The sequence below is a fragment of the Vulpes vulpes genome, chromosome 10 (genome assembly GCF_048418805.1).
Source record: "Vulpes vulpes isolate BD-2025 chromosome 10, VulVul3, whole genome shotgun sequence".
NCBI lineage: Eukaryota > Metazoa > Chordata > Mammalia > Carnivora > Canidae > Vulpes > Vulpes vulpes.
This window is the reverse complement of record NC_132789.1, coordinates 43,950,376-43,976,075: the sequence shown is the minus strand read 5'-3', so window position 1 is coordinate 43,976,075 and position 25,700 is coordinate 43,950,376. Positions and strand designations below refer to the sequence as shown.

The following is a 25,700-nucleotide window of genomic DNA, read 5'->3' as shown; positions in this document are numbered from 1 at the left end:
CGCGAGCTCGGGGGCCCGCGCCGGCGGGCGGGGCGCGGGGGGCGGGGCGGGGGGCGGGCGGCCCGGGCCCGACGGCGGCGGGGGCGGCCCTCCCCGCGTCCGCACTTGGTACGCGCCGGCGGGGAGGCCAGGCCCAGCCCCGGCGGTACAATAGGGCTGGGCCGCGGCCGCGACGGGGCCGGCGCCGGGCAGGGAGCGCGATCGCCGCCGAGGCCCAGGCCGAGCACAGCGGGCGGCCGGCCTCTCCGCGCCGCCCTTCCCGGGGCGCCCCGGCCTCCGAGAGTTGCCCGCCGGGCGGGGCCGGCCGTGATGCGCCGCGGGACCCGCGTCCTGGCCGCCGGCCGCCGCCGCCGCCGCCGCTGAGCCCCCGGGCCCGCGCGCCGCAGCCATGGAGAGCGGCCCACCTGCCGAGCCGCGTGCCGGCGCACCCCCAGGTATGCGGGGAGCCGGCGCGGCGGGGAGGGGCGGGCGCGGGGCGCGGGGCGCGGGGCCCCGGGCGCGGGGCGGGGCGGGGACCCCCCGGGCGCGGGGCGGGGCGGGGACCCCCCCGCCGCGCCCGCGCCCGCGCCCGCTGACCGCTTGCAAGTTTAAAAATAAAGGCTGCGGCGGCCGCGGCTCCGGCCCCCGACGCATCCCCTGACAGCTGCCCCTCCCCCACGGCCGGCGCCCCGCGGGCTCCCCGCACCCCCGCCCGCGCGCGCCCCCTTTCCGCTCCGCCCCAGGCCCCGGGAGCCCCTCGCGTTGAGCCGGGCCGTCTCCGCGCCCCTCCCCAGCGCAGGGGGCAGCGGCGACCCCCGCCTGCACGCGCTCGTGGAGGGCCCCGAGCCCTGGAGCCTGAGCCCCGGCGCCCCCCACGCCCCGGCCGCGACCTCGCCCCCACCGCGGCTCCCCAGCTGCCGCGCAAAGGGCCTGTTGCGGCGGCGGGCCGGCCGGGAGGGGAGGGCAGGGCAGGGCAGGGCAGGGCAGGGCAGGGGGAGGTCTCTAGCGGCGGCTGCCAAGGAACCCGCCGGATAAAGACGAGGGGGAGGGGGAGGCGGCATTGTTCGGGGCGAGGGCGGGAGCCGGGGAGCCGGGGAGCTGGGGAGTGGGCCGCCGCCTCCGCAGCCCGGCCTGCCCCCCCCCAGCCCGATTTGGGGAGGAAGGGGCCAGAAGCAAACGTGCGTGTCCGGCCACGCTCCCCCGCAGCCTCTCCAGGCCCGAGACCCCGAGACCCCGAGACCCCGCAGAATGAGGTGCAGGCTCAAGGCCGCGCTCCCAGGACCTGCCACATCATTCTCGGGCCTGAAGCTTGGGATGCCTACCGCGGCCCCCCTACACACGCTCCAGGCCCCAGACCATCAGAGCTCCCCTCCCCTCCCCTCACCCTACCAACCACCAGTGCCCAGCACTTCTGCAAATCCCATTCGGATCTGGGAGCAGCTGATGAGGGGGTGGGGACAGGTTTCTGGTTGGGCCTGCTGTTGGAGGGAGGGATTTCTCTTTCTCTTTCTTCCTGGAAGGGACGGAAGAACACGATTGCTGAGGACCCAAGTTCTGTTCCCACTGACTCAGGGGGGAGGCGGCCCCAACCTCGCACCTCCATAGAGTCCCAGAGCCTAATCCCTGCCGCCTCCCTGACCCCTGCGGCGTGGGCTCAATACGAAACAGTGTCTGTGGGTGCGGAGAGCCCAAGACAAGGTGGAGCCACTTGGCTGTGGGTGGGCTCCTCCCCATGCCAGCGTGGGCGCTTCCTGGGGACCCGTGGGTGTGGGAGCTGAAGTTCGCAGGTGGTGGGTGGCAGGGAGCTTCAGACTGTCGTGGGCGGGGAGGTTTGTAGGCTGTACTGGAGCACTGGCACTGGGGTCAGGTCAGTCTGGACTTGGCCGAGCCTGAGAGGGGACACCCACAGAGTGCTAGACTGGGTCCATTTCATCTACTTATTGGCCCTCTGCGTCTGAGGGGCGCATGCACTGGCACATGCATCAGGGCCTGAATGGGCCCAAGTGAGTGTCTGGTTTATAATTAAGGCCCTCGGGTGGGATGCCTGACTGTATGTGAGGGCATGGGGGCCTGCTTGGCTGTACTGAGGGGCCTGAGGGGACGACTGCCTCCAGGGTCCTGGTTGGGAAGACTCTTCTATACACAGGGCCCAGATGAAGTTACATGAGAGCCTAGATCAGGCTGGTGGCTGATGCCTACACAGAGCGAAGGGGAACGGGACAGGGGCTTCCTACAAGCCAAGGGCTTCCGGGGACTAAAGGTGGTGCCCACTGCACGTATCCTGTCGAGTTTGAGGTGTGGGGCTGAGACACCGAGTGCGCATGGCACGATCCCTGCCATGCTTGAGTCCCCTTTGCACCCTGAGCATTTCCAGGAGGCAACATGGAGTGGGGGACAGGTGTGGACTGGAGCAAGTGACTTCCTCCTCCAGCCACAGTTTATGCCCCTGGAAAATGGAGGTCGTTATCGAACCCCGTAGGGTTAATGTGAGGGTTAGAGATGATACCTAAAGGAACCTGGCACACAGACGCCCGCAATACAGTGTCATTACCATTATTGTGGTTAGGCTCATCAGAACTGGTGCCAACAGGGAGGTACAAAATATGGGGGAGGTGAGGACAGGAGTTTTGGAGCCAGCTTGCTTAAGAATGTAGACTCTGGAATCAAACATAACCTACTACTGTGTGACCTTAGGTAAGTTGCTTAACCTGAGTCTTAAAATTTCCCATCTATAAAATGAGAATAATGCTAGCGATGATCTCATGGAGATATTGGGATCATGAAATTAGATGAACACATGAAAGGCTTAGCCTAGGCCCGGGCACAGAGTCTGTGGTCAATAAACTCTATTTGGGTTTTTTTTGTTGTTGTTACTGTTTTTAATTCCTTTGGAGGCCTGAGTAGGAGGTATGACTAATTAGGATTTCAGGAGGTAAATAGGGGACAGAGGGCCAGGGGAGGGGAGTTCTGGACACAAGTGAACCAAGGTATGTCTGAGGAACGGAGGGGATCCTATGCTTAAGGTGGGGCTGCGGAGGTGAGTGCAGATAGTCATCCAGCACCCCATACTGATGCCTGCCATGCGCCAGCTCAGTGCTGGTATGCAGATGGCAGAGAAGTTCATCAGACGGAGTCACTCCTCTCTGAGCACTCCTGGCCGGATGAGGGAAGCAGAGGTGTTCAGGGTAGGGAAACCCTACAGGCATAATGGGCTCTGCTTGTGGAAGGCTTCACAGAGGAGGAGGCATTTGAAGTGAACCTAAAAGGATGACTAGAAGTTGGCAAGACTGGCACAATGGGCTATGTCTCTATATACAGCAGCCAGCCCCTCTGGTGCCCCCCACTGACAGCTCTGTCCCTCCTTGGGCCCGTGGGCCCAGTAATGAGCCTCTAATGAGCTCCTAATGTGCAGTCATGCATATGCAAACGAGGAGGAAGGGGCACCAGGCCAGTTTACTCCCCCTGCCCTTCAGGATGGCATCAGCTGTTGGTGGGGCAGGGCTGAGGGAGGGGGAATGAGCTGAAAACAGGGCCCAGGACCAGAGTGTTGGCACTTGAGGGGGGCCAGGGCAGGTCTCAGGCCTAACCAAGGCTGGAAGTTAGGCCACGAGCAGCAGGGAGCTGCGTCCCAGGGTCCCTACTGGGCCCTGGGATGAGTGAGGGAGCCAAGGAGCCAGGGCCCAGATAATGCAGCTTTGTTGGCTGTGGTAGTACCGCCTGGCACCCCAGGCACAGGCTTCAGCGTCTCCTCCACCACCTCTCAGCTGCAGCTCTGCCCCGAGGGGAGCAGAGAGCATGGTAGGGGATAGAGAGCATGGTGCTGCTGCCTCCATCAGCACTCCTCACTTGTAAGAGAAATTGTGGCCTCTCACCAGGGATGAGTCTAACTTATCTCCCACTCCTATTTATCAAGGGCCTACTCCGTGCAGGCATGATGTTTAGCAGGTCATGTGCATGGTCTCATCTGGTTCTCAAAACAGTCCCTGAGTAGGGCCTAATATCATCCTCATTTTAGAGATGAGGATCAAAGAGGGAAGGCCTTGGCCTGAAGTCACGCAGCCAGGAATTGGCAGATGTAGGATTTGAACCCAGGTTCATCTGACTCTAAAGCCTCTGCACCAAACCACTCTGAGCCAGCCGTTGGTAAAGTCTGATCTGCTTCCCTTCTTCTCTACGTAGCTTGGTCTTAGGGACCCTGTGATCCTTCTCTAGCAGGCAGCAGAGCGGGGGTCTCCCGTGCATCTTGTCGGGTTGGAGTCTGAGTGGGTCAGACCAGAAGGAAGCCCTGGCCCCAGGCGGTGGTGACAGTCCGAGCATCCTGGGCCTAGCGTGGGGCTGAGGGAGGACCCCTGGCGGGGCCTGGGCTGCGGGATGGGGTCATTTCCTGCCGCCTAAAATAACAGGAAGTGGGTGCTCCTGATTGGAGGCTGGGAACAATGGCCACCAACCCAGCCGGGAGCTCCTTCAGATGTGCAGTGAGTCCTGGTCCCGGCTTACGGCCCGCGGAGGCGCAGCCTGGCCGCCAAGGGCCTGTGGCCCAGGTCCTTAGGGGGCCAGAGCCCCTGCCCCCTCCCAGGTCACTGCCTCTCAGAGCCCGCTGGCTCCCCTCGGACCGGGAAGTGCTGCCCCCTAAGGGTCGCCTGTGTCCCAGCCCAGGGCCCATCCCTCCCCCTCCGTCTCCATCCTACTGGTGGGGAAGCCCACGAGGCCACCCCCTTTGGGTGACAGCGCAGGGACAGAGTGGCAGGCTGCCGCAGGCCCAAACCCCGGCGTCGCTGCTCGTGGCTGTGCCACTTAAGCAAGTGTCTCAATCTCTCTGAATCTGTGTCTTCAGACGGGGCGACAACAGCTGCCTCCTGGGGCTGGGGTGAAGGTGACAGGGGCCGATGGCTCTGCGGTGTGGAGCTGGGCCTGACGGCGCACTGGCTGTGCCGCGTGAACTGGACTTTTCCTGGGCCCAGGGGAAGGGGTGCCCGCGGGGCCTCCTGGAGGAGGCTGTACAGCCCACTGGGGACGTCTCAGTGGGGGGGGGGGTGCTGAGGCTTCACCCGCGCCTCGCAGCAGGTGCCTGGCCCCGCGTGTGCATGTGCGTATGGAGTTCCAAACCCCACGAGGTCTGACTTCTGTGTATATAGGAGAGAGGGAGGGAGGGAGGGAGGGAGAGAGGGAGGAAAGATGTGCCTGGCTTCTCACCGTCCTTCAGGCTCTGCCTGCACCGTGCCTCTGTCCACGGTGTGCACCTGTGCACCGTCCCCGTGTCCCTGCCTCCCCTCGGCCCCTTCGTCTTCACTTGCTGGGCCCAGCGCCGACCCCCGACGAGCTGCTGTGGGAGCCCAAGGGCTCATCTCCGTCCTGTTTCCTCTCCCGTGCCTCGGCCTCTGCTTCCTCAGGCTGCCCACTCCGGGGTGCTGTCTGTGCGCCCCCCTCCACTGGCTCTCCCTGGTCTTCCTTGGCTCGGCCCCCCTGGAGGAGGGCCGCTCACCACCCCCCCACCAGCCCCTGCCCAGGTGCCTCACTTCCTGCCTCCTGGTGGCCAGCCTGGGCAGGAGCCTGCCTTTCCTGCATTCCTGCCCTCTGAGCTCAGTGCCTGCCTGCCCCACCTGCACCCTTCACCATCTTGGGGGACGCCTCCCTGAGGGAGCCACCAAGTCACTTCCTTCTTCAGGGAACAGGCGGGAGCCTCAAGGAGGGGTGATGGGACGCCTACCAGAAACAGTGTGACATAAGGCTCTTGTCATCAGATAGCCTTGGGTTCAAATCCTACCTCTGATGCTGACTTAACATGTCTGAGTAAGTCTTCCCACTTGTGAAACAGGGGCCATCCATAGAGCTTTCCTTTTAGGGCTGTCCTAATGAGATGAGATGAGCAAGAGTGCCGGGTGTATGGGTAGGTCTTTAATAAGTTAACCTTGTTTCCTTCCCTGCGTTTAGAAGCTGGCAGACAGGCGCAGGGGTATGAACAGGACCTTTAGGGTTAGGGAGGCCAGGCTTTGGGGTTTGACGATGTGTTGGTATGTGGTTCCCCCGGGGCCTCCCACCCGGTCCTGCATTTAGCTACCCGCATGTTCCTTAAACAGACCCAGCACTCCCACTCTGTGCCGGCAGGTCCTGTATAAGCCCCGGGGCTGTGATGAGAAGTGAGACCCAGTATCCTCTGTCCCTGAGCTCTCATGCTGGCAGGGACACGGGCCAGAGGCAAACAGAAAAGCCAGACTGTGTTATCAGTGTCGTGAGAGGACTGTTTGGGCCAGCAGCAATTGTTGGTATGGAAGGGGGGGGGGGGGGACCAGAGGAAGGGACTGCCAGCACCCAGAGGGTGGAGCTGGGGAGTGAGCACCCTGAGACATGTGACAGGTCCTCATGGGGGACTTGGCCTGGATCTTCCCGCAGACCCCCGGGTATAGTCCCTGGGGGGCTCCTGAGAAGAAGACAAGCCTCACTGCCCCTGCGATCCGCTTCTGCAGCCTTTGCCCGGGGAATGCTTTTGGTGCTAAGAAAGAAATACAAACTATCCGTCTCTTATCCAGTTCTTAGCAAATACTTCTGGTCCATATCAGCAAAATAAAACAGCGGTTAAAACCTCACCATTTGGCACAGGACCGAAAATAAAAGGCAGCAGCCTAAGGATCACGTTCGATGAGTGAAAACAGCAATAGTCCGAAATCGGTCTAACCATAGCAGATCGGTGACTAACCACGTAGTTGATTTGGCCTACTGCAGATTGTTCTGGGTGGCGCGGTCCGAGTGGCGTTTCATCAGCGTTGGCATACTTCTGAGGAAAATATTTGTCTTTAGGGTGAACAGTCCACCAGGTCAAAGGAAGAGCTCCAAATGTCCTGTTTGCTTCTCGAGAAGTCTTTCTCATTGACCCGCTGGAGTCAAACATTCGTTATTATTTTTAACTTCCATCTGAGCACCTTCGCCCAGGAAAGCTGCCCAAATCCGATTGAAATGGAGTTGTGTTGCTTCCCTTCAAGTATTTATCCCTTTCATAAATTACATGGATTTACTCTTCATTAGATTAAAAAAAAAATCTCCTCTCTGCACTGCTATAGGCGAGGGTGGCTTTCTACTAGTGCAGGACTTTATTCTCATTCAACAGCATCTCATGACTGTCTCTGCATACCTGGCACTGCGGTAGCAGCTGGTAACGTGGTGGTGAGCAAAGCAGGCCTGGCCCAGCCCTCGTAGGGCTTCGTCTCGGGCTAAGGGGAGGCTCAACAAAGAGAAGCACACGAGGAGGTTGAAGATTGTGACAGTCACGGTGTTCCAAGTAAGAGGCACACGAAGCCATGACTGTATGTAATGAAGGAATTTATACTTTTTTAAAAAAATATTTTATTTATTTATTCATGAGAGACACAGAAAGAAAGATTGAGACACAGGCAGAGGGAGAAGCAGGCTCCATGCAGGGAGCCCGACGGGAGACTCAATCCCGGGACTCCAGGATCACACCCTCGGCCCAAGGTGGGTGCTCAACTGTTGAGCCGCCCAGGAATCCTGAAAGAATCTATCCTGATCAAAGAGGCCAGGGAAGGCTTCCCTGGGGAAAATGATGTCCGAGTGAAGATCTGAAGGCCAAATGGGGCTTAACTAAGACAGGAGTAGAAAGAACATGTGCAAAAGCCCCGTGGCAGGAGGGAATGTGAGTGGTTATCGGAATTCAAAGGTCAGTGCAGAAATCAAGTGGGGGGCGTGGAGAGGAGACTCAAGAGGTGCAGGAGATGGGGACGGGGACTTCAGACTATGCCAGACTTGTTAGACTTCAAGAATTTTGTTTTTAGAGCAATGAGAAGCCACTGAGAGGTTTCAAGAGCACCAGGATCAGATCTGCACCTGCAAACACTTACTCTGGCTGGTGCATGGGGATCGAAGTGGGAAGGGGTGCAGGGAGAGCAGTGGGGAGACTTTGTAGTCATCCAGGCAGGAAAGATGCTGCTGTGATATCAGCCAAGGTGGAGCTCGTTGACTTACTCATTCGGCGGATAGTGGTGGAGCACCTATGTGCTGCCTGTTGGCCTCAGAACAGCTCACAGAACAGACACACGTGTGCCCCACGGAGACCATCTCCTAGAGGTGGGAGGCAGTGTCAAAACGGTGTTCATAAAATAGAATTGGGAAGAAAACATACACCTGGAAAGGGGAGGGAGACTTCCACTGCAGTTTGTAATTTTGAATAGAGTCAGGGAAGGCGTAAGTGAGAGGTGACATTTGGAGTAAGGACCTTGAGGTAATGGGGGCAGAGGAGTCTGGCAGAGGGGGCCTGGAAGGCACCTAGAAGAGACTGAGCAGATGGGGGTTGGCGGGGGGGGGGGGGGAGATGAGGCCCAAGAGATGATGGTCTGAAGGCAGCAGGGGCAACGGTGGTGGGGGTCCTGAAGGTCCTCAGGGCTTTGGTTTTTCCTTCCCAAGAGATGGGGCTTCAGAGGGTTTTGTCAAGAGAGTGACTGGATCGCTCTCTTTTTTTTTTTTTTTTTAAGATTTTATTTATTTATTCATGAGAGACACACAGAGAGAGGCAGAGACACAGGCAGAGAGAGAAGCAGGCTCCTTGCAGGGATCCTGATGTGGGACTTGATCCTAGGACTCCAAGACCATCCCCTGGGCCGAAGGCAGGCACTAAACCACTGAGCCATCCAGGGATCCCCGATCTAACTTATTTTTAAACAGAATCACTCAGCTGCTGCATTGAGAAAAGATGAAAAGGGAACAAAAAATGGCAGCTGGCAGTCTTTTTTTTTAAGATTTTATTTTTGGGGGCACCTGGGTGATGCCTTTGGTGCTCCCCAAAAAAGATTTTTTTAAAGATTTTATTTATTTATTCATAAGAAACACACAGAGAGGCAAAGGCACAGAGGGAGAAGCCGGCTCCTTGAAGGGAGCCTGATGTGGGACTCCATCCCCTGACCCGGGGTCACGCCCTGAGCCAAAGGCAGATGCCCAACTGCTGAGCCACCCAGGCGTCCCCAAGATTTTATTTTCTAAGTAGCCTCTTCACCCCATGTGGGGCTCGAACTCACAACCCCGAGATCAAGAGCACACTCCACCGACTGAGCCAGCCAGGTCAGGGGCCCCAGCAAGGAGTCTTTCTAAGGGATGAGAGTGGCTGAACCAAGAGGACAGAAGTGGAGATGGTGAGAAGTGATTAGATTCAGAATGTACTTTGCACATGGAGCTAAAAAGATTTACTGAGAGATTAGATGTGGGATGTGAGATAAGAAAACAACTCCCAAGTTTTTTGGCCCGAGAAACCGGGAGTTGGGGGTTGGCGTTGACTGAGATGGGGAAAAACTGGGGGAGGAGCGGGGTTCGGGGAGAAGATTAGGAGCCCCGCTTGGGTTGTGTTCAATTTGGGGTGTCTGTAGGACACGCAGGGGTGTCAAATAGGGAGTTGCAATAGCGAAACTGGAACTCAAGGGAGAGGTCTGGGCTGGAGATACAAGCTTGGTTGTCATCAGCAGAGCAATGGTATTTAGAGCCATGAGTCTAGATGAGGTCATCAAGGGAGTGCATGCAGACAGGAGAGATGAGGTCCTCCACTGAGCCTGGGGCACCCGGCGCTAAGAGGCTGGGCAATTAGAGAAGGATCAGCAAAGAAGCCTGAGCAGTCCCAGGCAGCAAGGTAGAGGGAGCACCAGGAGAAGTGTGTTGTCTCCACAGCCAAGAGCAAAAGTGTTTGGGGAGCATCTGAGGATCAACCGTGTCAAATGCAGCCCCTGGCTTAGGGCGACGAGGACGGAGAGACAGTGGCTGAGTGAGCCATGTCCATTGGTGACCTTGAGAAGAGCAGTGTCATGGAGCAGCGGGGGTGAGAGCCTGACCCAAGTGGGCTCTTAGAGCAGAGATCCGGAGAAGCAGACAGATTCCCCTGGGCCGGCGCCGCCTCCTGAGCCCCTGCCAGGTGTCAGAGATGATGTACCTACTCGCCCCTGGTGCCAACCACCCGGGAAGGAAACTGAAGCTCACGCAGGCTCAGGGCTGGCCCAAGGTCCCAGATCAGAGCTGCGGTTTCCCCCTCGGGCCTGTCTGATCTGAGGCCTAGAGCCTTCCAGGCCTGATCCCTCTTCCTCTTCCCAAGCTGCACACGCAGCTAGCCGGGACCTACTTGGAGATTCGCTGTCTTGCCCGATGGGTGTGATTTACCTAGGTGCAGACAAACAGCCGCCTACCAGTTTTCCTTGCAACACCCGCAGCACGCACAGGTGCTAGGAGGACGACAATAAACAGGCCTCGCCCTCAGCCTTCGAGCTTGGTGCACACACACCTAAGCTTTTTGGCCCCAGACAGTCCAGGTTCAAATCCTGCCTCTGCCACATGTTAGTTCTATGCCCCTGGGCAAATCACCTAGTGGGGTGAGCTTTGACTGTCTCATCTGTATAGTGGGGATCAGAATCTCTGCCTCCCAGAGCTCATATGAGGGTGCAGGATGAGGACACAAAGGCCTATCTCCGTTCCAGGTATACAGTAAACACTCACTAAAGGATTGCTGCTGCTTATGTTGCCCACTGGAGGTGGGACAGAGTTTGCAGGTGTCTGGGAAGTAGACCGGTAGTGGCCAGGCAGCCTTCTGTGGCCGGCGCGGGGAAAGCAGGGTGGGCTACTGGCTGACTTGGACGGGCCTCGGGGAGACGGGGCCTCAGCCGGGGCTCTTGCATGGAGCCCAGGAAGCTGCAAGGGAAGGAATGAGGGAAAAACCGTGAGCCTCAGATTTCATTGCATAACACATATTACTTCATACTGCCTTAAACAGAGGCAGGAAGCTGCAACTGGGAAGAGCACGGGCTCTGGTGACAGACGCTGGGTTCAAGTCCAGGCTTCTTCAGTTACCAGCTGAGTGACCTCAAATTGCTCTTCTTTTCCCATCTTGAAAAAAAGCTGTTTATTAAGTTACTTATTTATTTAAAAGATTCTGTATATTTATTTGGGGGCGGGGAGAGAGTGCAAAGGGGAGGTAGGGGCAGACAGAGAGGGAGAAGCAGGCTCCCTGCTGAGCAGGGACCCTGACGTGGGGCTCGATTCCAGGACCCCAGGATCATGACCTGAGCCAAAAGCAGACACTGGACTGACTGAGCCACCCAGGCGTCCCTAAAAAGGATATTTGTAGTGCCTCCTTCATAATTATTGTCAGTGGGGGCGAAGACAAATATTGTGAAATGCTTTGAATATAGAAAGCTCTTGAGGAACCTATAACCATTAAGGGCTGTTGTCATCACTAGAATCACAATTGTGTGAGATGGGTACTGTCCCTCTCCCATGGCAGGGGACTGTGGCACAGAGACGGTCTGTAAGCAGCCCAGGGTCACACAGGTAACGGGGAAGCCTGAATTCACACTCAGATAGTTTGCCTTCAGAGTCCATATTCAGCCCCAGGACACCTGTCTCCCCAAAAAAGGTGTGCAGAGTCCCAAGCCTGGCTCCTTGGACTGTCCTCTCCCTACACACACGCTGTCACCCACAGGGCTGGGGACTTTGCCACCTTCTGGGGGGGCCAGATATCCCACAGGAGAGGACTTGGTCCGGCGGAGGCATCCCGTGAAAGCGAAAAATGCTTCCTTAAAGTCACCTTGCTGCGGTCCTGGTCCTGCTCCCTAAACCTGGGTGCAGTGGCAGCGTCCCCATCGTCCCGGTGGCACCCAGTAGCAGCAGACGGGACCAGGACTCAATATGCAGGGCTTTAGAGGACCTGCGGGTGGGGGAGTGTTGTGCACTGGCACACGAATCCTGCCAGTACTTCTCTGACACCCCCACCAGCTTGGGCTCATCATCCCCATTTTACAGACAGGAAAACTGAGACTTAAAAAAAAAAAAGGTTGAGGGCTTCACCAAGGGGAGGCGCGGTGCTGGGGAGGCGTGCCCTCCATGCCCCACGTCGGGGTGGTAAAATCAGAACTGGGCCTTCATCCAGTTGACGCCAAAGCCTGGCTTTCGGCTCCCCACACATGTGCCACGTGTGTGCATAGACAGCGCCATGCCCAGCTGTGTGGTTTCCTTACTTGGCACTTTGTTGTCTTCTACAGAGATCTCGAAATACGATTTTTTTTTTTTAAGATTTTATTTGTTCATGAGAGACACCGAGAGAGGCAGAGACACAGGCAGAGGGAGAAGCAGGCTCCCTGCGGGGAGCCCGATGGGGGACTTGATCCCGGGACCCCGGGGTCACGGCCTGAGCTGAAGGCAGAGGCTCAACTGCTGAGCCACCTGGGCACCCCGTGAAATATTATTGTCTTAATAGAAGAAATCTGTGGGTGTTTGGGAAAGGAAGAAGGATCACAGAGTGAAAGCCACTGGCTGCCCACCCCACCGGGGAGTTAGCAGCACAGCGTCGCTGGGCCCGTGCTCGTGTCCTTCCTCCCGGCCAGTCCCCCGTGCCCAGCACTGGCTGCCTCTGTGTCCCGGGCCTTGAGCTGGGCACTGTGACCCGGTGTCAAGCAGAAAGGCTGGGGGAGGCAGGCATGGAAACCGGCCATTACCGCTCACTCGGGCACTCGTCAGTGCTGCCAACAGCCCACGGTTTATAATACACCCTGCTCCCTTCTGCCCCTTTGCAGATGCTCTTCTTCTTCTTCTTCTTCTTCTTTTTTTTTTTTTAAGATTTTATTTATTTATTCATGAGTGACAGAGAGAGAGAGAGAGAGAGGCAGAGACACAGGCAGAGGGAGAAGCAGGGAGCCTGACGTGGGACTCGATTCCGGGTCTCCAGGGTCATGCCCTGGGCGGGAGGCAGGCGCTAAACCCCTGAGCCCCCCAGGGATCCCCGATGCTCTTCTTTTTTTGCCAGAACCCCATCCTCCTCTGCTCTGTCAACTCCAGCTCCCCCTCTGGCTCCCAGCTTGGTTACTTCTCCAGGAAGCCCCCCAAAGGTGGGCTGACCACCTCCGCTGTGTTACCCCCAGACGTAGGACCCATCCTACGCTGTGGCTGCCTAGCTGTTTGTCTGTCCACCTGCCAGAAGGTAGGCTCCACAGACGCAGGGACCGTGGCTGTTTTCTCACCGTGGTATCATTAGTCTCTGGAACAGAGCCCGGCACACAGGAGCTCAGTACCCACGCTGTGTGGATGAAGGGATGGGTCAGAGGGATGAGGGACAGAGCGTGTTGAACTGACAACATGGGTACGCTCTCTGACTCTGTCTCCTCTCTTGTGTTGCTCTTCCAGCGGTGGCAGCCAGGACCCCCCCAGAGCCCAGACCTTCTCCAGAAGGGGACCCCTCCCCGCCACCGCCACCACCACCTCCGATGTCAGCCCTGGTCCCTGACACTCCCCCAGACACCCCTCCAGCCATGAAGAATGCCTCTAGTTCTAAGCAGCTCCCGCTGGAACCAGAGAGCCCCCCAAGGCCCATTGGGCCTGGATCAGCCTCCCAGCAGGAAGAGTCCCCTTTCTCAGAAGGGAAGATCAGGGGACCCACCCCACCAGCCACAGGCCCACGGGACACCAGGCCTCCCCGAAGGAGCAGCCAACCAGCCCCGACAGCGATGCAAGCGTCCGACGGCCCTCCCACCAAGCAAGGTACATATGATGTCCCTAGGCCTGGGCCACACTCCTTGGCTCAGCCTTCCAGCCCTGGATGATGCCACCAGAGGGAGTTTCCTGGTGCCCAGGAGGAGATGAGAAGAGGGATGGGGATGAGGCCTGGGGGAGGGCCCTGAGGCTGACTCCCTTTTCAAGGGGGGAGCCTCCGACCTAAGTCTGTTCTCATTCCCTTGACTTAAGATGTAAAGAAAGCAGGAGAGAGGCACAAGCTGGCAAAGGAGCGGCGAGAAGAACGTGCCAAGTACCTGGGTGAGTGCTAGGCACACGTCATCAGCCCCCCCACCCTCACCATCAGTCCTTCATCCACAGCACTCACACTTCTGAACGCTTAATTACAAGCCCTGTGCTGGGAGCCGTACACACATCTCATTGAATTCTCTCGCTCCCCTTCTGAGGACAGGGACACAAGGGCTCAGAGAGATGAAATCACCTTCCTAAGCCACACACAGCCAGTGGACTACCTGAGGTCAGACCCCGGAGCCTCAGCTCACCCTCAGTCCCATGCTCTTAACCACAGCACGTGAAAATCTGCTCCAAAGTCAGACAGGGATCTGGCCCCGAAGAACCCATTTCTCCTTTAGCACCCAGAGGCCATGAGAGGCCTGGGGGGGAGAAACAGACCTTCCATCAGGGAAAGCTTCCTCCTGAGGCCTGACCCTGTCTGCCGGAAGCCCTAAGGTTTGAGGCAGGGAGTCTGGGAGCCGAGGCACCGCCCCCCCATCAGCACCCCCATCACTACCACTAAGCAGGCAGAGAAAAGACCCCCCTGAAGCCAGGATCACAGGGAAGGCCACCTCCTCCAGGGAGATGCGCTTGGCCTGGCTGCTGCGGAGCCACTCACACCCCCCGGGGCTCCTTCCCACAGCGGCCAAGAAAGCTGTGTGGCTGGAGAAGGAGGAGAAGGCCAAGGCGCTGCGGGAGAAGCAGCTGCAGGAGCGCCGGCGGCGGCTGGAGGAGCAGAGGCTTAAGGCCGAGCAGCGCCGGGCGGCCCTGGAGGAGCGGCAACGGCAGAAGCTGGAGAAGAACAAGGTGCGCGCCGCCCTGTTTCTAACTTGGGGCGCACAGGTCTGCGAACCTGTGCACGCACACACGTGGACCCCAGCTCCGTTGGCGCGCACGTCTGGGTCCACACCGCTGTGGCATCTACCCGGCAATATGTGCGCTCACACCTGCAGTTGCATCCGAGTGGGCAACGTGGGCATCTGTGCTGCTGCAGACACGCCTGGTGCTGTGTGTGCAGGGGGCGGGCACCTGTAACCGTGCGCTGTCAATATGCGGATCTGGGTGTGTGTCTGCGTGTATGTGGGTCTGTGTGAGTGTGCTGAGCCCCGGCTTGAGCCCTGGGGAGGAAAGGGAGGAAAAAGTGGCCTGGCCCAGCAGGGGGGGTGGGGGTAGGGTGCTTAGGCTGCAAAGAAAACCTAGTCCCAAGGTCAGGACCCTCAGGGCCAGGGGATAGGCCCCGCCTCGGAGCCCCAGGCAGGGAAGGGAAAGTCCCACCCCATCCTCAGAGGAACAGCTCAGACATCCAGGAAATGACTCAAGAACAGTGCAAAGCTCCCCCAAGAACAAGCTGGTCTTTAATCATAGCAGGGATCCAGTAACCTTGGTTACCTGCAGTGAGTCAGGGACAGCTTCTTGGGTAGGGCGGCATTGTCACAGGAGAGAAAAGGGCTCCTTCTCGCAGGTATGGTCACAGGTATGGTGAGTGATTCTGAGCCCAGACCTCTCCCCCAGGAGCGCTATGAAGCCGCCATCCAGCGGTCAGTGAAGAAGACATGGGCCGAAATCCGGCAGCAGCGCTGGTCCTGGGCAGGAGCCCTGCACCATGGCTCTCCCGGACGTAAGACCAGTGAGTGGGCAGGAGGGCCTGGTGGGCGGGCGGGCGAGGCTGGGGCCCGGGGAGTGGCGCGGGGCGGGGGCAGCTTCATGCCAGGAGCTGCCAGCAGGTGTATGCCTGGCTTCGTGCGACCTGTGTCTTCTGGAACGGGCTTGTAAACCAAGCTGTCCCTTCCCAAGGGCTTCTGCTGTCAATCAAGTCAGAGGTGAATCCTCTTCATTTGGTTTGCTCTTCAAACCTCTGTCGTTTTATTTTAAAGATTTTATTTATTTATTCATGAGAGACCCAGAGAGAGAGACAGAGACACAGGCAGAGGGAGAAGCAGGCTCCCTGCGGGGAGCCCGATGCGGGACTCGATCCTGGGACTCCAGGATCACGCCCTGGGCTGAAGGCAGGTGCCAAACCTCTGGCCACCCAGGTGTCCCACCTCTGTCATTTTAAATTAGGCTGACCTGTCCCTGTTGTGACTACTGGTTGAGGACACAGTAAAGAATGCTTTAATGCCCCACAGACACTGGGTACTTAAGAAAACTGTCACCCCCTTGCGTCTGTCTGGGGAGGCAGATTTGTGTCTCTGAGTTTTGTTCATGTAGGGCCATCAGGATTTGGGTGTGATTCTTGGCCGGCATGCATGCACCATTGTGTGTGGATGTCTTTCTGTGATGGCAAAGCTCAGTATTTCTGGCTGTGCTCCTTCTGGTGCGTGTGCTCGTGGACCCGTGCGCTGTGTGTCTTACTCTGTGCGTGTTTGCCTCTGCGCGGGCTTCCAAGTCAGAACAGGGCTAGCATCCCGGCTCTGGCACTTGTGGCGTGACCTCTAACATCTCGATGTCACTTTCTTCATCTGTAAAATGGGGATAACTATGCTACTTGCCTCCGAGGTTGTAGGTAGATGTTTGGGAGGATCAAGTGAGGTAACATGTGTGTAGTGCCCAGCACGGTGCCTGGTACATGGTAAGCATCTAACGAACATTAGCTGTTACGAGTATCGCAATGAAGTTGCCTCGATGTGCTTGTGCCTGTGTGCATCTGGGTCTGGCACATAAGCTGTCAGTGTTTGTTTCTGTGTCTACGCATGTCTGCACACACGTGTGCATGTGGAAGTGTACCTTTTACTCCCTGTGCCTGTGCCTGCATGTCTTTGCCTTCGTGTGCCCCTAGGAACGTGTGGATCTGTGTGAGTGACTGTGGCTGTGGGTTCTTCTGTTTAGAAATGTCTCTCTGCATTCGTCCCAGGACGTGGATGTCATAGCCATAGCACCTTGGTGGGGCAGTGCCAGCAAGTGCCAACCCTGGGTGGCTGGAGGGTGGGCAGGGAGGGGTTGCAGCGCCCGGCCCCAGGGAATGGCTTCCTGGCCAGGAAGGTGAACGTTTCTCTAGTTCTGCTCCATCCCGTTCCTCTGTTCTTGCTCCATCAGCTCCCCCAATCCAGGCTGTCTCGGGTCACCTCTCCTCCCCCTACCCCACCCCTGCCCCAGAGCCAAGACGGCCTCCTCCTCCCCTTCCTAGCCTGCCCACTCCTCCCTCTCCCGCCCTGCCCTCGGAGCATCCTGAATGGAAGGCCTCAGTGCCCCCCCTGGCTTCTGTCCGGCCCGGCCCTAATGCCGTGTCTTTTCCCCTCCAGGTGGGAGCAGGTGCTCCGTGTCGGCAGTAAACCTGCCTAAACACGTGGACTCTATAATCAACAAGCGGCTCTCAAAGTCCTCTGCCACGCTCTGGAACTCCCCCAGTAGAAGTAAGAGAAGGCCCAGCCCTCCTCCCTCCAGAGCCCCTGTGGCCCCACTCCCCCAAGCCTCCTCCAGAGCTCAGCAAGAGCCCCAGGCAGGTCCCAGGAGCCTCTCCTACACCAGGTCTCCATCCCCACTCTCCCCACCCAGCGCTCTGTGCCCCTCAGAGGAGCCGGCGGGGCGGCGTATGGGTCTGGACCCTGAGGACAGAGGGGTCCCCTGCAGGGGAAGAGAAAAGAGACAAAGGGCAGTGTCCCAGCAGACAGAAAGGAAGCCTGGCTGGGGCCTCAACAGCAGGTGGAGGTGGGGGTGGGAGTGGGGTCAGGGTTAGGGGTGGAGAGTGGGACAGGCAGGCAGCCTCATCAACCACAGTCTGCTGGCTTCGGCCAGCCTGAGGCAGGTGGCCTCGTCCCTGAGTCCTGGACTAGCCTGGGTGCTGTGTGTGCAGAGGGGGGCTCTTATTCCGGCACCACCCTGGGGGGGCCCGAACACCCCCACCCTCTGTGCCTTCAGAGCCATGGCCAGGGCCTTCGCTGGCTCCAGAGTTGCGGCTAACTGGCGTGGCACGGCCCCTGTGCTCCCACCGTGCCCTGGTGCTCACATGTGAAGGGGCCGTGGTAGGAGTTATTTATGTTTCTCCAGCTTTTATTTGGTTGTTCTGTTGCCTAGCAACCAAATCAGCTGCTGTACCAACTCCACCTGACTGAGGCTTAAAAATAACCCAGCAGCTGAGGGGACAGAGCAGGGTGGCCCAGGCCTGCCAGGCCCCCTCGCAGCCTGTGTCTGGCATGGGACACCCCTCAGTCAGGAGCACAGGGACCCTCCTTGTCCCCAGCCATGGGGTTGTGCCTCCCCAGGCCAGCCCTCTGGCAGCAAAGGGACCAGGGCTCTGTGCTGGGATGCAGAGCGGAAGGGGCTGTCACCTAGGGAACATGGCAGAGGGGGCCCTGCGGCCTTGCGGGGCATTGCCCTGGGAAGCGTCTCCTTGCCTGCGTCTCAGGGGAGGTCAGGCCCCGGGGCAGACCAAGGCAGCCCCGCCTGATGGGGTAAGGGTCCTGGGGATGCCTCTCGGGGCTTGGTGCGCACGGAACCCGGCTGTCCCCCCCAGGCTTCTGCCTGTTGGCCGCGGCCCCCCGCTCTAACCTGCTTGTGGCCATGTCCCCCTAGATCGCAGCCTGCAGCTGAGCGCGTGGGAGAGCAGCATCGTGGACCGGCTGATGACACCCACCCTCTCCTTCCTGGCACGGAGTCGTAGTGCTGTCACGCTGCCCCGCAACGGCCGGGACCAGGGTAGGGGCAGCGGCCCTGGGAGAGCCCCCACGTGGGGCGGGACAGGGGCCAGCCTCACTCGCGTGCCGCACCCCGACCGCACTCATCCCTCTGCAGCCGTGCCCGTGTGCCCGCGCTCGGCCTCCGCCAGCCCCCTGACACCGAGCAGCGCCCCCCGAAGCGCGCACCGCTGTGGCCCCACCGGGGAGCGTGGGGAGCGCCGCAAGCCCAGCGCGGGGGGCAGCCCCGCCATGGCCCGCCGCCGGCCCGAGGCCTCCCCGGTGAGTGGGTGTGCAGCTGGGGCAGGGGGCTGCGGGGCGCACAGCCCATAACCTCCGCGCCCACTCTCCTTCCCGCCCCGCCAGGTGCAGAAAAAGGAGAAGAAGGACAAGGAGCGGGAAAATGAGAAGGAGAAGAGTGCCCTGGCCCGGGAGCGCAGCCTCAAGAAGCGCCAGTCACTGCCCGCCTCTCCGCGCCCGCGCCTGTCCGCGGGCAACGCCGCCGAGCTCAGGTGGGTCCCCAGGGTCCCCAGGCCACTCATTCATGGGTCTGTCCATCCATCCAGTCACCAGTACCTATTGGGCACCCGCCCCTAGAATGAAAGTGAAAGTTCCTGGAGAACAGATATTTTTTTTCTGAGTGTTTTGACGGCTGAAGTACCCTACCTAGTATGTTGATCAGTGCCTGGCGTCTGGGAAGCGCCCACCAAATACCTGCTGAAAGAATGAAGGGACCTAAGTTCTTGCTCTTACTACTCTTACCGACTCTTGGTGAGACAGACATCAATCAAAGACTCCTAAATGACATGTGATTCCAAGCTGGGCTTCATGCTCTAAAAGGAAATAGAGCCTACAAGGTGGGGGGGTGCCAAGCTAGGCCACGGGGAGGGGGATACTCTCCTGAAGGAATGACACGCTCAGATGCTGTGGTCCAAGCCCAGCTTTTCCTTTTCTCTCAGTCCCAAAGCCAAGGCCCGGCCATCCTCTCCCTCCACGTCCTGGCACAGGCCTGCCTCTCCCTGCCCCAGCCCAGGGCCTGGCCACGCTCTACCCCCCAAACCGCCATCTCCTCGGGGCACCACTGCATCACCCAAGGGGCGGGTGCGGAGGAAGGATGAGGCCAAGGAGAGCCTCAGTGCCCCAGGCACGGTGGACAAGAACCAGAGCAAGAGCAAGAGCAGCGAGGAGAAGGAGCCAGCAGCCCCGGCCTCGCCAGCACCCTCGCCAGTGCCCTCGCCCACGCCCCCTCAGCCCCAGAAGGAGCAGCCCACGGCCATCCCCGCAGGTGGGCAGGGCCAGAGAAGCCAACTTGGCCTGGGTGGGGGGAGCTTTGGGCCTAGAGGTGCCTGGGGACCCGGGGTGGGGAGCCGGGAAGGGGGCCGCCCGGCAGTCCCAGTGGGCGACAGAGGCGCGGGCGGGTCACCCCGAGGTCCCGGAGCGAGGGGGCGCTGACTCCTGGGCATGGGTCCCCTGCAGACACTGCGGTCCTGACCTCGCCCCCAGCCCCTGCGCCCCCCACGACTCCCAGCAAGCCCATGGCAGGCACCACCGACCGAGAGGAGGCCACTCGGCTCCTGGCCGAGAAGCGGCGCCAAGCCCGGGAGCAGCGCGAGCGTGAGGAGCAGGAGCGGAGGCTGCAAGCGGAGCGGGACAAGTGAGCTCCCGGGGCAAGGAGGTGGGGGACAGCCGCTGGAGGAGCGCGCCGGAGCCCCCAGCAAGCATCCTGTGCCTGTGTTCCCCAGGCGCTTGCGAGAGGAGCAGCTGGCGCGGGAGGCCGAGGCTCGGGCCGAGAGGGAGGCGGAGGCCCGGCGGCGAGAGGAGCAGGAGGCCCGCGAGAAGGCGCAGGCGGAGCAGGAGGAGCAGGAGCGGCTGCAGAAGCAGGTGGCCCCCGGCGGGCTGGGGGGCAGGTGGGGGGGCGCCTCCTGGTGGAGGGCTGGGGGGTGCGCATCGTGTGGGGGCACCTCCTGGTGGAGGGCTGGGGGCACATCGCGGGGGACGCCTCCCAGTGGAGGGCTGGGGGTCCGGCCCGGAGCGAAGGCTGGAGTCCAGCTGCCCCGAGCTCTCTGGGGTCGCTCCGAGCTCATGGGGGTCTCGGGCAGAAAGAAGAGGCCGAAGCTCGGTCCCGGGAGGAAGCGGAGAGGCAGCGCCTGGAGCGGGAAAAGCACTTCCAGCGGGAGGAGCAGGAGCGGCAGGAGCGCAAAAAGGTGTGCAGGGCAGTGCTACGTGGGTGTGGGTGAGGCTGTGCCCGGCCTGGGGCTCATCCTCCGCGGGTATGGGGGCGCGAGGGGGTGAGGGGGGTGGCTGGGCCCTGCCTGGGGCTGGGGAAGGGTAGGCAGGACGGAGGTGGGGGGCGTCCTGGCTCCTGGCCTGGAAAGGACTGGTGGGGCCGGAAGGGCCCTGGAGGGCGGGGGGGCGGGAGGTTCAGAACTGGGTCAGGCGGGGGGCCTAACTGATGGGCCCCCCAACAGCGCCTGGAGGAGATCATGAAGAGGACTCGCAAGTCAGAGGCTGCTGAAACCAAGGTCGGGATTCCCTAAAGGCGGTGTCGGCAGTGGGGGGTGGGGGGGTGAAGGAAAGGGGGTGCCTGGGAGAGAGGAGGAGGCCACATCCCAATGGGGTGGGGCGCAGGTAGCCCTGGAGTCTGATGACTCTTCCAATTCAAAGCAGAAGCCGGACAGAAAGGAGACAACGAAAGCCAACAACTTCGGCCCAGGTGAAGGCCCTGCTCCCCTCGTCTCTGTCCCCTTTGCCGCCCGCTCTCAGACTCCCTCCTCTCCTCAGCCCCTAACTGATGGCCCTTCCTTTCGGGTGACAGACCCTGTGAAAGCCAGGGAGGTTCGGCCCTCGGGGCTACAGAAGGAGGCAGTGCAGAAAGAGGACCTGGCCACACAGGAGCCTCAGTGGAGGTACCAGCCACCGATGCCGGGGCCCTGAGCAGGGAGGCAGGACACTGGAGCTGTGGGCTGGGGTGCCGGGTGGCCCTGGGCCGGGAGGGGCCTGAGTCTTGGCCCTGCATCCACAGCCTGCCCAGCAAGGAGCCGCCAGGGTCCCTGGTGAATGGCCTGCAGCCTCTCCCTGCACACCAGGAGAATGGCTTCTCCCCTAAGGGGCCCTCTGGGGACAAGAGTCTGGGCCGAACGCCAGAGGCACTCCTGCCCTTCGCAGAGGCAGAGGCCTTCCTCAAGAAAGCTGTGGTGCAACCCCCACAGGTCACAGGTAGGAGTCCCCAAGTCCTGGACCCACAGTCCTCCCTCCCAGCAACCTTCCGCGACCCCACAGCCCTGCCCTTTCTCCCAGCTGTGCCCGAGCCCCTGTCGCGCTCTGCCCTGAAGACCCCCAGACACCAGGGCTTGGAGGCATCATTTGCCTTGACCGTTCCCCTCCTGCTTCTCCCCCCCAGAAGTCCTTTAAGGGGTGGCCTTGGATCCAGGCGCAGCTATGAGGGCTCCTCTGCATCATCCACCAGGATGCCTGGAAGAAAAAGAGACGGATCGAAGCCGGAAGTGGCCTGGGCCCCCGGGGGTGGGTCCTCTTGTTATTTTTACTCTGCACCTTATAGACTGATGTCTCTTGGGCCGGAGCCAGCCCCTGCCCCTCAGTGCATTTGTGTGCTCACACGCGCGGCCACCCCGCTCCCCACACACACATACACTCACAGCCTCTCTGGCCTCCTCCCTCGGGGGGGGGACGCCTGTAGTATCTGCCTTGGTTTGGTGGGGTACAGTGGATGTGAATACTGTAAATAGCTCGTGCTCAGACCCCTCTGCGTGGAGGGGGCGGGTGCAGGAGGCAGACCCTCCCGAGACTCCCTGGGGTGATCTTCCTCTCTCTATTTAACTGTAACTGAGGGGGCACCCAGGTCCGGGGGTGGGGGGCACCTTGGGCCACAGGAGACTGGTTGCTTTCGGGGTACCCACGCCCCCTGCCCTCGCCTAGAATCAGTGTTACTGCGTCTGATCAAATGTCTCCAGAAATAAAGTGAGGATAACTCTGCCGGTCCAGTCCGGTGTATCCTTGGGGCCAGTGGTGGGCAGGGGCAGGTGGTCCCTGCATCCTAAGGCCTTCGGGAGCCTACCCCGACCCGGTGCGAGTCCTAGGCTCCTGCTGTGGTCTCCACCTCGTCATGGATTCATTGACTTCACAAGTCTGCTGGCAGCCAGTGGGCTACAGAAGCAGGGAAAGACGCCGCCTCCATTCTCGGGGACTCCACAGTGGAGCGGACGGGTGTCCGAGACACCGAGTGGCTTCCTCAACATCCATGCCCCTTTGCCCAAACAGATGATTTCGTTTAGGCGGCCATCTTCCTCCCGGATCCCCCCCATGCCCAACCCCCCAACCTTCGTGCTGTGGCCGAGGTGGCTCCCAAGCCCAGGGGTGCATCGTGATTGTCATGAGGCAAAGATGATGGCCCCAAACCCCTCATGAGTGGCTCGTTTAGGTACAGGCATGTGGCTCGACTGCGACCAGAACCTATAAAGAGAAGCCTTTTGGGCTTCTCTGAGAGGCATCCTCAATTTTGAAAACCATGAGGGCCTCCCAGTGTCCCCCCACCTCCTGGTTGTTCACACCCTGTGTGGCCCCTGCCCGTGTTGGCCCAGGGCTGGGCCGAGCGACCCACAGGACACAGCAGCCACGATAGCGTCACACAGGTGAGGTCAGGTCCTTGAAGACGCTGCCGCTTCTGTTTTGGGGGCCCTCTCGTTCTTGGGCCCTCCCCCTCTGTGGAGGAAGCAGCTGCTCTACTGCAAACAGCCTGAGGAGCCCGCACGCCAAGGGGCCTGAAGCCCCCCGCCAACAACCACACGAACAAGCCTGGGAGCAGCTTCTCCGGCCTCAGTTAGGCCTTGGGATGACCACGGCCCCAGCCAACAGCTGGGCCATAACCCCACGAGAGATCCCCCACCGGCACCAAGGAGCTAAGCTGCTCCTGGGTTTCCAACCCTTGGAAGCTGGGAGATCATAAATACTGCTTTACACTGCTAGGATGCGTGAGGCCTCGCACACAGCGATAGTTAACTACGGCCCGACAAGGGGACAACTCTGTGTGGCGTGGGGTCCACGGTGATGGCTGGCGTTGCCGCATCCATCCTGCTGAGCACCCTGAGGACAAAGCCAACCTCGAGGGTGTCAGGGCAGGGAGTTGGGGAGAACCCAGGTCCTTGAGAAGACCACTGAGCTAACCAACCCCAAATCCAGTCCTACCACGGGACGACTGACTGCTTAAGCCAGTGGAGCTGGATTTTCTGCTTGATGGAACCAAAAGCTTCCAACTCAGCCAGAGACCCAGCCAGTAAGCAAATATAGACCTGCATTTCCATGTCAACGAAGGGAATGAGCTGGAATGATAAGCCATCCCAGGGAAGGCATCTTCTAAAGGAGCAGCATCTAAACTTGACCTGAGGGACCCCTGGGTGGCTCAGCAGTTGAGCATCTGCCTTTGGCTCAGGGTGTGATCCTGGGATCCAGGGATCCAGTCCCGCATCAGGCTCCCTACAGGGAGCCTGCCTCAACCTCTGCCTGTGTCTCTCTTTTTTTTTAAAGATTTATTTATTTATTTATTCATGATAGACATAGAGAGAGAGAGAGAGAGACAGAGGCACAGACACAGGCAGAGGCAGAGGGAGAAGCAGGCTCCATGTTGGGAGCCTGAGGAGGGACTCAATCCCGGGACCCCAGGATCCTGCCCTAGGCCAAAGGCAGGCGCCAAACCGCTGAGCCACCCAGGGATCCCCGTCTCTGTCTTTCATAAGCCCTAGAGGACTAGGAGTGGGAGCAGGGTTGCTGGAGAGGGAGAGGTGGGGAGGGAGAGGTGGGTGGGGCCAAGTTTTGGGATCCAGAGCTAGTCCCAAGGAGGGACTAGCAGCTTCTTGCCCCTCTCTCTGGTGACAGCTCCTTTTTTTTTTTTTTTTTTTAAGATTTATTTATTTATTTATTCATGAGACACAGAGAGAGGGAGAGAGAGGCAGAGACACAGGCAGAGGGAGAAGCAGGCTCCATGCAGGGAGCCCGACATGGGACTCGATCCTCGGTCTCCAGGATCACGCCCTGGGCTGAAGGCAGCGCTAAACCACCCGGGCTGCCTGACAGCTCCTCTTCATACCCCTCTCAGCACCCAGCTTGGGCCTCAGCTCATATTCACCACAAGGTGGGGGCACCATTTCCCTGGTGGCCATGGCCTCTGAGTACTGCTGCAGGGGAATAACTAACTCACTCCTTTATTCATTCGATATAGTGCAGAGCACCAGCTAAGCGGCAGAGCAATACGATGGTAAAGCCAAAAAAGCCAGACGTGGAAGCTCCTAGGCGGGGGAGGGGGGGGTATTAACTAAAAACCCAAACAAACAGAAAAACAAGAAATGCCTTAAGTGCTACAAAGACAATATAGGGAGCAATAAAAGCATCTCACAGAGGGACCCGGGTTGGGGGTCACATGAGATATCCCTGAATAAATGGAGTTTAATCTGAGATCCGAAAAAAAAATAAAATAAAATAAATTTAAAAAATTAAAAAAAAAAAAATCTGAGATCCGGCTGGGGAGTAGGTGTTGACTGGGCAAAGTCAGGAATGTGAAGAAAGGAGAGAGAAGCACTTTCCAGACAAGGGGCAAAGCATGTGCAAAGGCCCAGCGTGGGCAGGAGAGTCTGGAGGATTGTAAGCAGATCTGAAGGAGTCTGTTTTCACTCACCACTAAATCCCCAGGCGCTCAATATTTGTTGCATTAAGAAAGATCCGTTGAAGAGGTGGAGCTTGGCATGAGGTGAGCCCGACGGTACAAGTCCTTGTAAGGCTGTGTCAAGACTTCGCATTTTATTCCAAGGGCCACGGGAGGCCGCTGAAGGCTGTGCGATGGGGGGAAAGGGTGACATACATGGTCAGGCCGGCATTTTTATTAGACCACTCTGGCCCTTGCTGGGGAAACTGGCAGTGGGTGACTGTAAACTAGGAGACCAGTGAAGAAGTGATCGCCGAGGTCCAGCTAGGAGGTGACACAGGCTCGGGCTCGGGAGACAGAGGTGGAGAGAAATGCGCAACAGTCATTTGCTTATTTATTCAAGAAACATCGAGCCCCTAGTACGTGCCAGCACATGGACACTGGACACTTCCAGTGAGTGAAAACTGACACAGTCCTTACCCTCGTGGAACTTAGAGTCTAGCAGAAAAAAAAAAACAACAGACGTTAACTAAGTAATACTGCAAACAAATCAGCAATGACAGCTATGACAAATATGTGAAGGAGAAGTGTGTGGTGCTGGGAGAGTCAGTCCCGAGGGATCCGACCAGGTCAGGGAGGCCGTGGAGGGGACCCCCGAGAAAGCAACGCTGGAGCCAAGAGGTCTGAAGGAGGAGTTAACAAGG

The 25,700-nt window shown here is 59.3% G+C and overlaps 1 protein-coding gene across 8 annotated transcripts; it reads left to right on the top strand.

Moving 5' to 3' along the window:
- The first annotated feature begins 162 nt into the window (after window positions 1–162).
- Window positions 163–22,337, top strand: MAP7D1 (MAP7 domain containing 1). Of its 8 annotated transcripts, none has more exons than XM_072723839.1 (18): window positions 163–434; window positions 13,135–13,488; window positions 13,693–13,761; window positions 14,378–14,541; window positions 15,247–15,352; window positions 16,974–17,084; window positions 18,244–18,366; window positions 18,463–18,626; window positions 18,711–18,856; window positions 19,304–19,629; window positions 19,821–19,998; window positions 20,087–20,225; window positions 20,444–20,548; window positions 20,813–20,866; window positions 21,012–21,057; window positions 21,160–21,250; window positions 21,367–21,560; window positions 21,745–22,337. In XM_072723839.1, the coding sequence occupies exons 1-18, from the start codon at window positions 389–391 to the stop codon at window positions 21,753–21,755; spliced, it is 2,427 nt and encodes an 808-aa protein (XP_072579940.1). In that variant the 5' UTR covers window positions 163–388; the 3' UTR covers window positions 21,756–22,337. The 8 variants fall into 8 exon arrangements, with proteins under 8 accessions (XP_072579940.1, XP_072579942.1, XP_072579938.1 ...); XM_072723841.1 differs by having other exon boundaries at window positions 15,247–15,361; window positions 19,848–19,998; XM_072723837.1 differs by having other exon boundaries at window positions 15,247–15,361.
- Window positions 22,338–25,700: the final 3,363 nt, after the last annotated feature.